The sequence below is a fragment of the Saimiri boliviensis genome, chromosome 14, assembly GCF_048565385.1.
Source record: "Saimiri boliviensis isolate mSaiBol1 chromosome 14, mSaiBol1.pri, whole genome shotgun sequence".
Classification (NCBI taxonomy): domain Eukaryota; kingdom Metazoa; phylum Chordata; class Mammalia; order Primates; family Cebidae; genus Saimiri; species Saimiri boliviensis.
The window spans coordinates 21,080,579-21,096,056 of NC_133462.1; the positions used below are offsets into that span (position 1 = coordinate 21,080,579).

The window sequence follows — 15,478 nt, forward strand, 5'->3', positions numbered from 1 at the left end:
AGATGGAGTCTTGCTCTGTCACCCAGGCTGGAGTGCCAGTGGTACAACCTCTGCCATCTGGGTTCAAGTGGTTCTCCTGCCTCAGCCTCCTGAGTAGCTGGGATTATAGGCGCCCACCACCACATCAAGCTAATTTGTTGTATTTTTAATAGAGATGGAGTTTTGCCACATTGGCCAGGCTGGTCTCAAACTCCTTACCTCGGGTGATCCACCCACCTCAGCCTCCCAAAGTGCTGGGATTACAGGTGTAAGCCATCGTGCCTGGCCCATATATTAATATTTTAGGATTTTTGCGTCTATTATTTATGCGTGAGACTGACTAGCAATTTTTTCTTATGCCATAATGGCCTTGACAGGTTTTGCTATCAAAAACATTTGCTAGCCTCATAACATGAGCTAAGTAGTATTCCCTTTTAAAAATTCCTTGGGGAGATTTCAGCAAAGATTATAATATACACTCTGCAGGGCCGGGCACAGTGGCTCAAGCCTATAATCCCAGCACTTTGGGAGGCCGAGGCGGGTGGATCACGAGGTCGAGAGATCGAGACCATCCTGGTCAACATGGTGAAACCCCGTCTCTACTAAAAATACGAAAAATTAGCTGGGCATGGTGGCACGTGCCTGTAATCCCAGCTACTCAGGAGGCTGAGGCAGGAGAATTGCCTGAACCCAGGAGGCAGAGGTTGCGGTGAGCTGAGATCGTGCCATTGCACTCCAGCCTGGGTAACAAGAGTGAAACTCCGTCTCTAATAATAATAATAATAATAATAATAATAATAATAATGTACTCTCTGCAAATTTAGTGAAATGAATCTAAAAAAATCACACAGGTCTGGTGCATTATTTAGAAGAATTTAAACTATTATGTTTCTCTTTTTTTTTTTTTTTTTTTTTGAGACAGAGTTTCACTCTTGTTACCCAGGCTGGAGTGCAATGGCGCGATCTCGGCTCACCGCAACCTCCGCCTCCTGGGTTCAGACAATTCTCCTGCCTCAGCCTCCTGAGTAGCTGGGATTACAGGCACGGGCCACCATGCCCAGCTAATTTTTTGTATTTTTAGTAGAGACGGGGTTTCACCATGTTGACCAGGATGGTCTTGATCTCTTGACCTCGTGATCCACCCGCCTCGGCCTCCCAAAGTGCTGGGATTACAGGCTTGAGCCACCGCGCCGGCCGGAACTATTATGTTTCTCTAAGGTAGACTGCTATATTCAGGCTTTCTATTTCCTTTTGAGTTAGTTAATTTTTTTTTTTTTTGGAGACGGAGTCTCATGCTGTCCTCCAGGTGGGAATGTGGTAGTGCCATCTCCACTCACTTCAACCTCCACCTTCTGGGTTCAAGTGGTTCTCATGGCTCAGTCTCCTGAGTAGCTGAGATTATAGGGACACCACCATGTGCAGCTAATTTTTATATTTTTAATAGAGACGGGGCAGGGGGCTGGCCACGCTGGTCTCGAACTCCTGACCTCAGGTGATCCGACCACCTCAGCCTCCCAAAGTGCTGAGATTACAGGTGTGAGCCACTGTGCCAAGCTGGCCGAATTTAACTTAAAAAACACTACAAGAAATCTACTAAAGCGTCCCTTCACCCTATTTAAACATCCTAAGTTCAATCTCTTCAAGAAAATTAAATAAAGACAACTCCATTTTCCATCACCAGTACCGAAAAGCATGCCAAGAAATATACACACTCTTACTTGAACAAGTACTTTGCCCAAACGATGCAATGTATAGGTTCTGAAGGTGTGTTACGAATTGTACAGCCAGGAAAGGTTCTCTGGGTCGGCTTAGGATGACATTCATAACACTCAGTCACACCCTAAGAAGTCAGAGTATGAAAAAAATAGTTACTCCATTATGGTAGTTTCTCAACATTATCAGGTCATATAAACACTCATTCACCTATATTCCAACTAGGTTTTATGTTGTCAAGAAATTTAAAAGTATTATTGACTCCAAAATCCCTATTTTACGATAAACTAACACAAAAGCTAACTGAATCTACCAGTCACAGCTAAGGCTGTGCCAGGACTCCAATGCCTGGCTCAATGAACAAGATTTACAAGCCAAATAAAAATTGTTACACCTGAGTTTACCTTGATTGCACTAAATAGAAAAACTACTGGAAAGACTAACAGCAGCTTTCCCACAAATTACTTCTGAAAGTTGTAAATGTTATTTAAATATTATTCACAGCCATCTACTTGCATTTTTTTCCTTTTTTCTTTTTTTGAGCAAAACTAAGTGGGTCTGGCGAATATTAACCATATCCTTGTAATCCCCTGTAAATTAAACTAAACGTTAATTTCAAGATATAACTACATACACAGAAAAATCCTATGTATTACTAAACCATATACTCTTCATTTGATTGATATACTTTTTTTGTTGTCCAGGCTGGAGTGCAGTGGTGTGACCTTGGTTCACTGCAACCTCTGCCTCCCAAGTTCAAGCCATTCTCCTGCCTCAGCCTCTTGAATAGCTGGGATTACAGGTGTCTGCCACCACGCCTGGCTAATTTTTTAATTTTTAGTAGAGATAGGGTTTGAGGACGTTGGCCAGGTTGGTCTTGAACTCCTGACTTCATGAATCTGCCCACTTCGGCCTCCCAAAGTATTGGGATTACAGGCGTAAGCCACTGCACCCAGCCCATTTTACTGATATACATCCAAGTTTTAAGTTATAATTTAAGAAATTTATGCCGTCAAAGAAGTTTATGACACCTGAGACAACTTTTCAAAATTATCAAGTGAATAATCTTTCATCATCTCAGATATTCCTAACTTCAGTCTTTTTTTTTTGAGACGAAGTTTCGCTCTTGTTACCCAGGCTGGAGTGCAATGGCGCGATCTCGGCTCACCGCAACCTCCGCCTCCTGGGTTCAGGCAATTCTCCTGCCTCAGCCTCCTGAGTAGCTGGGATTACAGGCACACGCCACCATGCCCAGCTAATTTTTTGTATTTTTAGTAGAGACGGGGTTTCACCATGTTGACCAGGATGGTCTTGATCTCTCGACCTCGTGATCCACCCGCCTTGGCCTCCCAAAGTGCTGGGATTACAGGCTTGAGCCACCGCGCCCGGCCAGAATTTTAAGTTTTATATGAGCATAAAAATCCTTACATTTTGGATATCCATCTGCTCATTTTATATAAAAACAAAGTTTATTTCCTTCCCCCTCCTAGTTTCCAAATAAATATTTGGGAAGTTAAAAAAATTAAACTTTTCTTTACCTTTTTGATAGTAGTTACTTGTCCAAGATACCCAGCAGTTCCACTTTCAATAAGAGGAACATCAGCTGCCAGGCACATTCTATTAACATGGTTTCGAGCAGCTGAAAGTAAAAAAATAGTATGAGTTTTTGAAAAATGAAATTAGTTATCTTTAATTAGTATGGTACAGACCCAAAACTATCATATTGACTTTATTTTTTGTACAAGTTTCTTTTTTTTTTTTTTTTTGAGACGGAGTTTCGCTCTTGTTACTCAGGCTGGAGTGCAATGGCGCAATCTCGGCTCACCGCAACCTCCGCCTCCTGGGTTCAGGCAATTCTCCTGCCTCAGCCTCCTGAGTAGCTGGGATTACAGGCACGCGCCACCATGCCCAGCTAATTTTTTGTATTTTTAGTAGAGACGGGATTTCACCATGTTGACCAGGTTGGTCTCGATCTCTCGACCTTGTGATCCACCCGCCTCGGCCTCCCAAAGTGCTGGGATTACAGGTTTGAGCCACTGCGCCCGGCTTTTGTACAATTTTCTTTCTTTTTTTTTTGGAGACAGAGTCTCGCATTGTTGCCCAGGCTGTAGTGGTCGTACAATCTCCGCTCAGGGCAGTCTCCACCTCCTGGGTTCAAACAATTCTCCTGCCTCAGTCTCCCAAGTAGCTGGGACTACAGGCGTGCACCACCACACCCAGCTAATATATATTTTTTTGTATTTTTAGTAGAGACAGGGTTTCACCATGTTGGCCAGGATGGTCTTGATCTCCTGACTTTGTGATCCGCCTGCCCTGGCTTCCCAAAGTGCTGGGATTACAGGCGTGAGCCACCGCACCCAGTCGTACAATTTTCTTATGGATAGGGCCAAAGTAATACAACTGTTAATTACAGACATTTAAGCGACATTCATTTAGCAAAATATCAAACAAATAGAATTTTTATCACAAATTTACCCCAGAAAAAGCACCCATAGAAACACATGATTTTAAAAATCCACAGTGCCATCTTTCTCTTCTATTTCTGTACCTTAACACAAAACATTGCTTCAAGGTGTTCCTGAACTCACCATTATTCTAATATAATTATCTGATAATACACAATAGAAGTGAAGGCAGAATGTAGAATACCAACTTGGAACTATTAAGGTAGTTTAAGGCTAGGAAAAAACATGAGTCAGGTTAAGAGAGTAATTCCACGCTGGGAGCAGTAGCTCACCCCCATAATCTCAACATTTTCAGAGTCTGAGATGGGAGGACTGCTTGAAGCCAGGAGTTCCAGACCAGCCTGGGCAACAAAGCAAGACTTCATCGCCACCAAAAAAAAAAAAAAAAAAAAAAAAATTAGCTGGGTGTGGTGGCGCATGACTGTAGTCTTAGCTACTGTGGAGCTGAGGCAAGAATATTACCTGAGCCCATCTGAAGGCTGTAGTGAGTTATGATAACACTACTGCACTCTACCCTGGGCAACAGTGAGACCCCTCCACCAGCCTTAAAAAATATATAAAAATTGGCCGGGTGTGGTGGCTCACGCCTGTAATCCTAGCACTTTGGGAGGCCGAGGTGGGTGGATCACCTGAGGTCAGGAGCTCAAGACCAGCCCGGCCATCATGGTGAAACCCCGTCTTTAAAAAACAAAAAAACAAAAAATATAAAAGTCAAAGAAAAAAATAAAGAAAGGAAAAAATATATATATAAAAGTAATTGTGACTTTTCCTTCTGTTTTTTGTTTTGGTATTTCTTGCCCAGCTTGTTGCAAACTCACTTGACAGATACACTCTTACATGTTCAAGTAATTACAGGCAAAAACATCACTGAAGCATTTCAGCCCCACCCTCCAGTCATACTTTTTCTTTTTTTTCAGACAGGATTGAACTCTGTTACCAAGGCTAGAGTGCAGTGGTATGATCTAGGCCCACTGCAACCTCTGCCTCCTGGGTTCAAGCCATTCTCCCACCTCTGCCTTTGAACAAGGTGGGACTACAGGCATATGCCACCACACTGACTAATTTTTGTGTTTTTTGATAGAGACAAGGTTTCCCCATGTTGGCCAGGCTGGTCTTGAACTCCTGACCTCAGGTGATTCTCCTGCCTCCGTCTCTTTAAGTGCTGGGATCAAAGGCATTAGCCACTGTGCCCAGCCACAGTCACATTTTTTGAGAGCTTTTCAATTCAATTTTGTTTATACCTTTTAAAAGAAATGCAAAGAATATGACAGCTAAATTCCTGCCTGGAATAAGTCACTTCTATATAAAATTGCAATCAGTGAGGGAGCTTTAAACTTGATCACTTCCATTCCATCTTTTAATTTCTAAATCACAAGTAAATAGTCTTAATAAATATTAAATTTGTAAACCAATTTGATATGGGGAATAGGAAATACTGAGAAATTTAAAGTATTCAAATAATCTCACCTCTGTTATCTAAAGCATTCATAACCAATATAAACTGTCGAAAAAATTCCACATTATAGTCAGGGCTACAAAACAAAATAAAAAATGTCACCAAAACTGGCCTTCCACATGATCTTTGCAGTATAATAAACAGTTCTGAAAAAACATAAGTGTAAAGAAAACTGATATTAGGATTACATGCCATATAAACAGTAAGGTTTGACTGTTTCCAAACATAAGCAGATATTAAAGAAATTATTTCCCTCAAATTCCTATCATTTTTGGCTAGCTACCTAGGGCACGAGAGAAGGATCTCAAACTGGCAGAAAGACGGCATGACTTCCACTAGTCCCACTAGGCCTTCTTTGGGCAGCGAGTGCCTGGGAACACATCAAGAACACATTCCCAGGATCTGCCTGGCCTCTGGCTTCACTTCACATGATAAGGATCAGGCAAGGTTCAGGCCCCTAGGGTCTCTGTTTTTAGCAGCACTGGGAAAGCAACATAGGGTAAGGAGGTTACAGGGCTACAGGCAGGTTCAGAGAGTAAATATCCAGTCATTAAAAAACAAGCTGGAGACACAAATGCCCTGAGACAGTGTAAGTACCTCAATTCCAGTACCTCAAACAAGGATTATTTTTAATACCATTTACTTGTGAGCTAAACTACCATAAATAATGGACAATTTCGGCCCACAGTTCCTTTGCTCCAACACCTCCAAAATTACATATTTACTCTATTTCTCTTCAGTGAGACAAATATATTTATGTACTGTCAGTACTACTGCCCTACCACGATTCCAAGTGTTATACTACAGAAGTCAGAGTTCTAATAAACAGATTATTTTGGGAGGGAACTTTTTTTTTGTGTGTGAGACAGTCTTGCTCTTTTGCCAGGCTGAAGTGCAGTGGTGTGATCTTGGCTCACTGCAACCTCTGCCTCCTGGGTTCAAAGGATTCTCTTGCCTCAGCTTCCCAAGCAGCTAGGACTACAGGTGTGTAACACCACGCCCAGCTAACTTTTGTATTCTTAGTAGAGACGGGGTTTCACCATGTTGGCCAGGATGGTCTTTTTTTTTTTTTTTTTTTTTTTTTGAGACGGAGTTTCGCTCTTGTTACCCAGGCTGGAGTGCAATGGCGCGATCTCGGCTCACCGCAACCTCCGCCTCCTGGGTTCAGGCAATTCTCCTGCCTCAGCCTCCTGAGTAGCTGAGATTACAGGCATGTGCCACCATGCCCAGCTAATTTTTTGTATTTTTAGTAGAGACGGGGTTTCACCATGTTGACCAGGATGGTCTCGATCTCTCGACCTCGTGATCCACCCGCCTCGGCCTCCCAAAGTGCTGGGATTACAGGCTTGAGCCACCGCGCCTGGCCGGCCAGGATGGTCTTGATCCCTTGACCTCGTGATCCGCCCGCCTCAGCCTCCCAAAGTGCTGGGATTACAGGCGTGAGCCACCGCGCCCGGCCTGGGAAGGAACCTTTTAAACAGAAAAAGGCAAACACTTTAGAAAAGTCTGAATCATCATAAATAAGGATATTTCATAGCTTAAAGTATCTTCTTACTTAAGGCAAGAATATAAGGTCTTTATAAATTTCCAAGTAACTTACTTATTACAAGTATTAAAATATCTCACTGCTTATCTTAATCATTCAAACCATGTATTTATGAACTGGTAAAAAGAATGCTACTTTGTGAGCAGAAATTACAACTACTTAATAATTCTAGAAAAATCATTTTTAAAAAGCTGAATGACTTTCAGCTTATATATTTGTCTTACAAAACCCTTATACTTTACACAGCTTTGCAATATAATCATTAGAGCATACTTCATGATGCTGTCATGGTAGGCAACGATATTAGCTTTCGGGTAAAACTGCAGTACACTTTCCTTGGCAACCTGGAAAAATAAACAACATTGAATTACTACAACATTTCTGTTCCTATCTGAAATCTGCTTCTGGAAGCCACAATGCTGTTGCTTCTCTGTTTACATAGTACCTTATTCATATTAAACACCAAAGAAGTCCAAAAATGTGACAAAATTGCATTAGGATTAAGCTACACACATTTTATACCCTATACTTATAACAAGACCACCCCACCCGACCCATGTACCACCAAAAACACTTCTACATGAATGGCAAGCTTCAGCAAATATACAACATGAAGTAACCAAGTGTCATTCATTCACTCAAAGTATTTACTGGGCATCTTCTATGTACCAGGAACTATATATTGTACATGTTGAGCAAGAGAGACATTAATCAAATAGCCATCCAGGTAAGTTTATGAACTGTGATGATAAATGACATGAAAATGATAGGAAAAGGCCAGGCATGGTAGCTGATGCCTGTAATCCCAGCACTTGGGAGACCAAGGTGGGAGGATCCCTTGTGGTCAGGAGTTCTAGGCTGCAATGAGCCATGACCATCATATCACTGCAATTTCAACCTGGGTGACATATCTCAAACAAACAAAAACCAGAAATGATAGGAAAAGTAAAAGTTGTTATGAAAAATACCAACCTTAGTATAAAAGATTTAGGAAAGTAATCCCGGAGAAGGAAGCCAAAAGATGAAAAGGAAAAACAAGTGGGGGTTTGCCAAACAGGCTGAAAGACAGGCAAAGGGAATAGATGTTTTAAGACTCTGAAATGGCCAAGCGCGGTGGCTCAAGCCTGTAATCCCAGCCCTTTGGGAGGCCGAGGCGGGTGGATCACGAGGTCAAGAGATCGAGACCATCCTGGTCAACGTGGTGAAACCCCGTCTCTACCAAAAATACAAAAAATTAGCTGGGCATGGTGGCACGTGCCTGTAGTCCCAGATACTCAGGAGGCTGAGGCAGGAGAATTGCCTGAACCCAGGAGGCGGAGGTTGCGGTGAGCCGAGATCACGCCATTGCACTCCAGCCTGGGTAACAAGAGCAAAACGCTGTCTCAAAAAAAAAAAAAAAAAAAAAAAAAAAAGACTCTGAAACAGCCAGGCGCAGTGGCTCATGGCTGTAATCTCAGCATTCTGGGAGGCCAAGGCGGGCAGATCATCTGAGGTTGGGAGTTTGAGACCAGCCGGACCAACACAGAGAAACCCTGTCTCTACTAAAAAAAACACACAAAAAATTAGCTGGGCTTGGTGGCGCATGCCTGTAATTCTAGCTACTCAGGAAGCTGAGGCAGGAGAATCACTTGAGCCCTCGAGGCAGAGGCGGAGGTTGCGATGAGTGGAGATTGAGCCCTTGCACTCCAGCCTGAGCAACAATATTGAAACTCCAACTCAAAAAAAAAAAAAAAGACTCTGAATCAGCCGAGCATGGTGGCTCACATAAGTAACCCCAGCACTCTGGGAGGCTGAGGCAGGTCAGGAGTTTGAGACCAGCCTGGCCAACATGGTGAAACCCTGTCTCTACTAAAGATACAAAAAATTAGCCAGACGTGGTGGCGCACACCTGTAATCCCAGCTACTCGGGAGGCTGAGGCAGGAGAATAACTTGAACCCAGGAGGCAGAGACTGCAGTGAGCCGAGATCATGCCACTGCAATCCAGCTTAGGGGACAGAGCAAGACTCCAAGGGGGTCAGGGGGAGACTCTGAATCACCAAGAAACATTTAAAAAACTAAACAAAGGTCAGGGGAAACTGTTTTGTTTCAACAAGGGAGAGCAGCATAGTCTGTAGCTCCTCTAGCCCCCAAACACAGCAGTAGCCAACCTCTAGGGGGTGAAGGAATATAAAGTGCATCCTAAGTAACCATTAGAAACTTAAATATGAAGAGGCCATGAAAGTCACACCATTCATGGATGATTTCCTTTTTAGACCAAAAAAGGAGGGTTTAGTCTCTTTACTTGTTATATTTTTATCCTTCACAATACCTCAGCCCATTTTTTCCCTCCTACAAGACAGGTAGAATTAATCTGGTATCACAAACAGAAGCTCCATCAAAAAATTATAGTAATGGTATGAGAAATATAGTTACCTGTGCCTTTGATCTTCCAACATGTTTCTTTTGAAACAAAAACTGTCTGTTGAGGTTGCTGACATCAATAGTATCCAGATCAATCTACAAATGCACAAACCCCAGATAAATGACAAAAGTTCTGGTATGTTTAAGCTGTATCACTACCCTCAGCACCTATAATCCAGAATCTTTGATATTTGCTACATTAGTGGAGAAAACATTTTTCAAATCCGCCATACCAAAATTATTAAACTGATAAAGAATAATTTAACGCATGTAAAAATCTAGATTTAATGTCAGATATAATCTTTCAAAAATACTTTGAAAAGGATGGCATTTTTTAATCATCCTAGCAAATATTTCAGGAAATTCCTTGGATGCCATAAAAATACACATAAATTTATTAAAAATATATATGCTGTCGGCCGGGCGCGGTGGCTCATGCCTGTAATCCCAGCACTTTGGGAGGCCGAGGCAGGTGGATCAAGAGGTCAAGAGATCGAGACCATCCTGGTCAACATGGTGAAACCCCGTCTCTACTAAAAATACAAAAAATCAGCTGGGCATGGTGGCGCGTGGCTGTAATCCCAGCTACTCAGAAGGCTGAGGCAGGAGAATTAATTGCCTGAACCCAGGAGGTGGAGGTTGCGGTGAGCCGAGATCGCACCATTGCACTCCAGCCTGGGTAACGAGCGAAACTCCCGTCTCAAAAAAGGGAGGGAAAAAAAAAAAAAAAAAAATATATATATATATATATATATGCTGTTGACCAAGCTCGGTGGCTCACACCTGTAATCCTAGCACTTTGGATGGCCAAGGTGGGCAGATCACCTGAGGTTGGGAGTTTGAGACCAGCCTAGCCAACACAGAGAAACCCTGTCTCTAGTAAAAAATACAAAATTAGCCGGGCGTGGTGGTGAATGCCTACAATCCCAGCTACTCAGGAGGCTGAGACAGAAGAATCGCTTGAACTCAGGAGGCGGAGGCTGCGGTAAGCGGAGATATCACGCCATTGCACTCCACCCTGGGCAACAAGAGTGAAACTCTGTTTCAAAAAAAAACCGAAGAAAAAAATATATATGGGCTGTCAAGGTAAACACTAACTGAAAATAATATTTTTCTGGGCCGGAAGTGGCAGCTCACACCTACAATCCCAACACTTTGGGAGACAAAGTGAGAGAATGGATCGAACCTAGGCATTCAAGTCCAGTCTACGCAACATAGTGAGACCCTGGCGGCTACAAGAAATAGAACAATTAAAATTAGCGGGCATGATGGAGCATGCCTGTAGTCACAGGTACTTGGGAGGCTGAGGTGAGAGGATCACTGGAGCGTGGTAGGCAGGGGTTGCAGTGAGCTAAGACGGTGCCACAGCACACCCACCGAGGCGACAGAGAACCTGTCTCAAAAAAGAAAAAAATATTTCTCTATCAATCTAATTACTCTATCAAATACAAAATATTAAATTTAACTGTGCTCTGTTCTTTTTCTTTTTTTTTTTTTGAGACAGGGTCTCACTCTGTTGCCCAGGCTGCAGTGCAGTGGTGCAAACACAGTTCACTGCAGCCTCAACCTCCCAGGCTCAAGCAATCCTTCAGACACAGCCTCCTGGGTAGCTGGGACCACAGGTGCACGCCACCATACGCAGCTAACTCTTTTTTTTTTTTTGGTAGAGAGGAGGTTTCCCTATGTTCCCCTAGTTGTGTTCTTTTTCTTTCTTTCTTTTTTGAGACGGAGTTTTGCTCTTGTTACCCAGGCTGGAGTGCAATGGCGCGATCTCCACTCACCGCAAACTCTGCCTCCTGGGTTCAGGCAATTCTTCTGCCTCAGCCTCGTGAGTAGCTGGGATTACAGGCACGCACCACCATGTCCAGCTAATTTTTTGTATTTTTAGTAGAGACGGGGTTTCACCATGTTGACCAGGGTGGTCTCGATCTCTTGACCTCGTGATCCACCCGCCTCGGCCTTCCAAAGTGCTGGGATTACAGGCTTGAGCCACCGCGCCCGGCCAATAGCAGGGTTTAACGTTAAGAAAACACTTGTCGGCCGGGCGCGGTGGCTCAAGCTTGTAATCCCAGCACTTTGGGAGGCCGAGGCGGGTGGATCACGCGGTCAAGAGATCGAGACCATCCTGGTCAACATGGTGAAACCCCGTCTCTACTAAAAATACAAAAAATTAGCTGGACATGGTGGTGCGTGCCTGTAATCCCAGCTACTCACGAGGCTGAGGCAGAAGAATTGCCTGAACCCAGGAGGCAGAGTTTGCGGTGAGTGGAGATCGCGCCATTGCACTCCAGCCTGGGTAACAAGAGCAAAACTCCGTCTCGGAAAAAAAAAAAAAAAGAAAAAAGAAAAAAACCCTGCTATTCATTTGAAACTCTATAGTATATTTGGTTGAGTTGGTCACTGAGTTCCCTGACGTTTGACCTATACAAAAATTTGGGGATTCAGAAATTGGCTGGGTGCGGTGGCTCACGCCTGTCATTTCAGTACTTTAGGAAGCACAGGCAGGAAGATCACCTGAGGTCAGGAGTTTGAGATCAACCTAGGCAACATGGTGAAACTCCATCTCTGCTAAAAATACGAAAATTAGCTGGGCATAGTGGCCCAAAAGTGGTGGGATTACAGGCGTGAGCCACCGCGCCCGGCATGTTCTTTTTCTTAAATGATACATGGCAAACATTTACTGAATTTTTGCTGCCTCCCTTACTTCGTCTTCATCCATACACAATTTACTTTACTATTAACCTGAGAACTGTGAAAGGAAACTTTTACACATGGTTTAAACAAGTGTCATGTGTTAAATGTGATCTAATTTAGGATTAAATATACAATATATAAATGGAAGCAACAATGATTCAGTAGGCCAGCTCTACTTTTTTGTTCATTCCATGTTTCCACTAACCCTTAAAACACTTTCAACTCACACCCTAGGGCCAGGTAACATCTCCAATCTCCAAAAAGTTTGCATTAGTATAAACAACTTGATTCAAAATAGTACTGGCTTCTTGTCAGTGTACACTAACGCAAAGAGCATAATCCTAACGTCTTTAATGAAACAAGCGAGTGTACCATCTACTGCGAGTGCAATGACAGTCACGCAGCCTGCGGGAGCCCTGCCACTCGCTCCGTGACCCAGAGTAAGTTACTCAACTCCATTGCGTCTCCCTTTCCTCATTTGTTAAAAATAAAGCACGGTGGAAACAGCGTTTGCAGTCCTCGGGTGATGTGAAGATGGAGCGCGTTCTGTATGTAAACCCGCACGCGACCAGTGCTCGGGACGGGTAGGTCGCTATCACCATCATCCTCCGCCCTGGGTCTTTACTTCAGAGCTAGGAGGGCGACCTCCAAATTAAAGTTACAATATCCGTGAGGGACTCGGTCCTCTTCCGTATCCCCTAGCAGCTGGGGATTTGTTTTGAAGCAAGGATACAAGGCGGCTTCACGCCCTAGAAGCGCCACACATTGGCGCTGCCCGGGAGGCGGGGGCACGCGGCCTCCTCGGCGTCCGAAGCCGGCCCAGCGAGCAGAGGCCCGCCCCATCCCTAAAGAACAGTCCCCTCCCGCGAGGGGCCACAACCCGGGCCTCTCACTTGTCCCCGCCCCGCAACTTCGGACCCAGGCTAGGGGTCCCGAGCCTCAGAGCCACGAGAGTTCCAGAACCCCCGAACCCCGGCCCCCGCACCACAGCCCGCCATTCAACCGCGCGCACCCAGGCCTCACCAGGTCGATGTGGGAGAAGCCGGTGAGCACGAGGTTCTTGAGGAGCTCGCAGCCAATGCCGCCCGCGCCCACCACCAGCACTCGGCCCCCGGCCACCGCCTCAGCCAACTCCCGGGGCAGCCCCCGCGACAGTGCCATGGCGGGACAACCACGAGCGCGGCAGAGGCGGAGGCGGGAGAACCGAGACTCGGCCGGAAGCGGGTGGGGGAAGGGCGGCCCGGCTTCCGCTCCTGCGCACTGTGGCCTCCAGCAGTCACAGGCGGGATCCGGCGGGCCAGACCCGGCAGCGCTGACTGTTCCAGGCGCGGTCCTGATCTTGCAAAAACCTGGCGACCTCCCACTGAGGCCGGCTGTGTTATTCCCACAGCAGCACAGGCCCGCTATCAGGCCGAAAAAGTTGAAGGGTCGCCTTCTAACCTGGGGTTTCAACTCCCAGCCAAGACTTCCGTACAGGTTAGAAAACTGATACTCCTGTGAAGAGCTCTTACAAATTAACAAGAGTCACCCCCCAAAAAATATAGGCAAAGGATGTGAACAGGAAACTCACAAATAATTGGACAATATGATCAATGAGCCTATCAAAATATAAACCATGCAAGAATCGTTTCAGCCCTGGAGGTGGAGGTTAGAGTGAGCCAAGATCGCACGACTGCATTCTATCCTGGGCAACAGATCTACACTCTATCTCAAAAAAAAAAAAAAGGTAAACCGCCAGGCGCAGTGGCTCACTTTGGGGCGCTGAGGCGGGCGGATCATGAGGTCAGGAGTTCGAGACCCGCCTGACCAACATGGTGAAACCCCGTCTCTACTACAAATACAAAAATTAGCTGGGCGTGGTGCCATGCGTCTGTAATCCCAGCTATTCAGGAGGCTGAGCCAGGAGAATGGCTTGAACCCGGGAGGCGGAGGTTGCAGTGAGCCAAGATTGTGCCACAGCACTACAGCCTGGGCAACACAGCGAGACTCCATCTCAAAAAAAAATTGTAAACCATTCACAATGGTATTAAGATTTTCACCAGCCGGGCGCAGTGGCTCACACCTGTAGTGCCAATGGTAGGCTGAGGCGGGCGGATGACGATGTCAGGAGTTCAAAACCAGACCACCATGGTGAAACACCATCTCTACTAAAAATACAAAAATTAGCTGGGTGTGGTGGAGCGTGCCTGTACTCTCACCTACTCGGGAGGCTAAGACAGGAGAATTGTTTGAACCCAGGAGGTAGAGGTTGCAGTGAGCCAAGATCGCACCACTGCACTCCAGCCTGGGCAACAGAGCGAGACCGTTTGAAAAAAAAAAAAACAAAAAAACAGCCAGGTGTGGTGGCACAAGCCTTTAGTCTCAACTACTCAGGAGGGTGCGGCAAGAGAATTGCTTGAACCCAGGAGGTGCAGTTTGCACCACTGCACTCCACCTACTAAACTGGTAGAAGGAAAAAAAGTAACACTTATCTAGGGATTGAAAAACAACCACTCCCACACTCCAGGTAAGAATTCCAAAGCAAAACTTCTCTAGAGGGCATGGTGGCTTGCACTTGTAGACCCCAACTACTCAGGAGGCTAAGGCAGGAGGATCACATGAGCCTGGGAGGTCGAGGCTGCAGTGAGCTATGACCTCAATACTGCACTCCAGCCTGAGAGACTAAGACCCTGTCTTGGCAAAAAACAAAACAAAACCTAAAATTGTGCACAACTTTTGACTTATTCATTCCAATTCTAGGAAACTGTCTTGTAGCAGGTATCCCTGATTAAAAAAATATAGATTAGCTATAGGGATGGTTATCATGGGAATAAAAATTGGAATAAACAGGTGGTTAAAAATTGTATAAAGCTTTTGACGTATATTTTAAAAACGCTTTACAGCAATTATAAATTATGTTGTGGAAAAAATATGAATGGGGAAATGCTCCAAATATAATGTTAAATGCAAAAGAGAAAACCCCACCCCATGATCACCTGGACCTCATTATCCTCATATACACAGGCAGAACATGTCTGAACATGGCTCGGAATGTTTTTATACTGCTGTTATAGGGCTGAAGAAGGGAAAGGGTTGATAATATTAAAAGTAAATAAAGAAAGGGGAGACTGGGGCCAGGCATGGTGGCTCACACCTGTAATCCAAGGCGGGCGGATCACCTGAGGTCGGGAGTTCAAGACCAGCCTGACCAACATGGTGAAACCCCGTCTTAAAAAAAAAAAAAG

General features: G+C 44.8%; 1 protein-coding gene across 1 annotated transcript in view; it reads right to left on the reverse strand.

The window, feature by feature from the left end:
* The window catches only part of UBA2 (ubiquitin like modifier activating enzyme 2), a 45,514-nt gene extending 32,036 nt beyond the window's left edge, over positions 1-13,478 (reverse strand). The window contains exons 1-6 of the mRNA XM_039465606.2: positions 13,278-13,478; positions 9,573-9,656; positions 7,433-7,503; positions 5,625-5,689; positions 3,231-3,331; positions 1,698-1,819 (exon numbers count right to left, since the gene is read on the reverse strand). Coding sequence (XP_039321540.1) covers positions 1,698-1,819; positions 3,231-3,331; positions 5,625-5,689; positions 7,433-7,503; positions 9,573-9,656; positions 13,278-13,415 — 581 coding nt within the window. The 5' untranslated portion in view covers positions 13,416-13,478. The remainder of the gene's footprint in view (positions 1-1,697; positions 1,820-3,230; positions 3,332-5,624; positions 5,690-7,432; positions 7,504-9,572; positions 9,657-13,277) is intronic.
* Between the last annotated feature and the right edge of the window lie 2,000 nt (positions 13,479-15,478).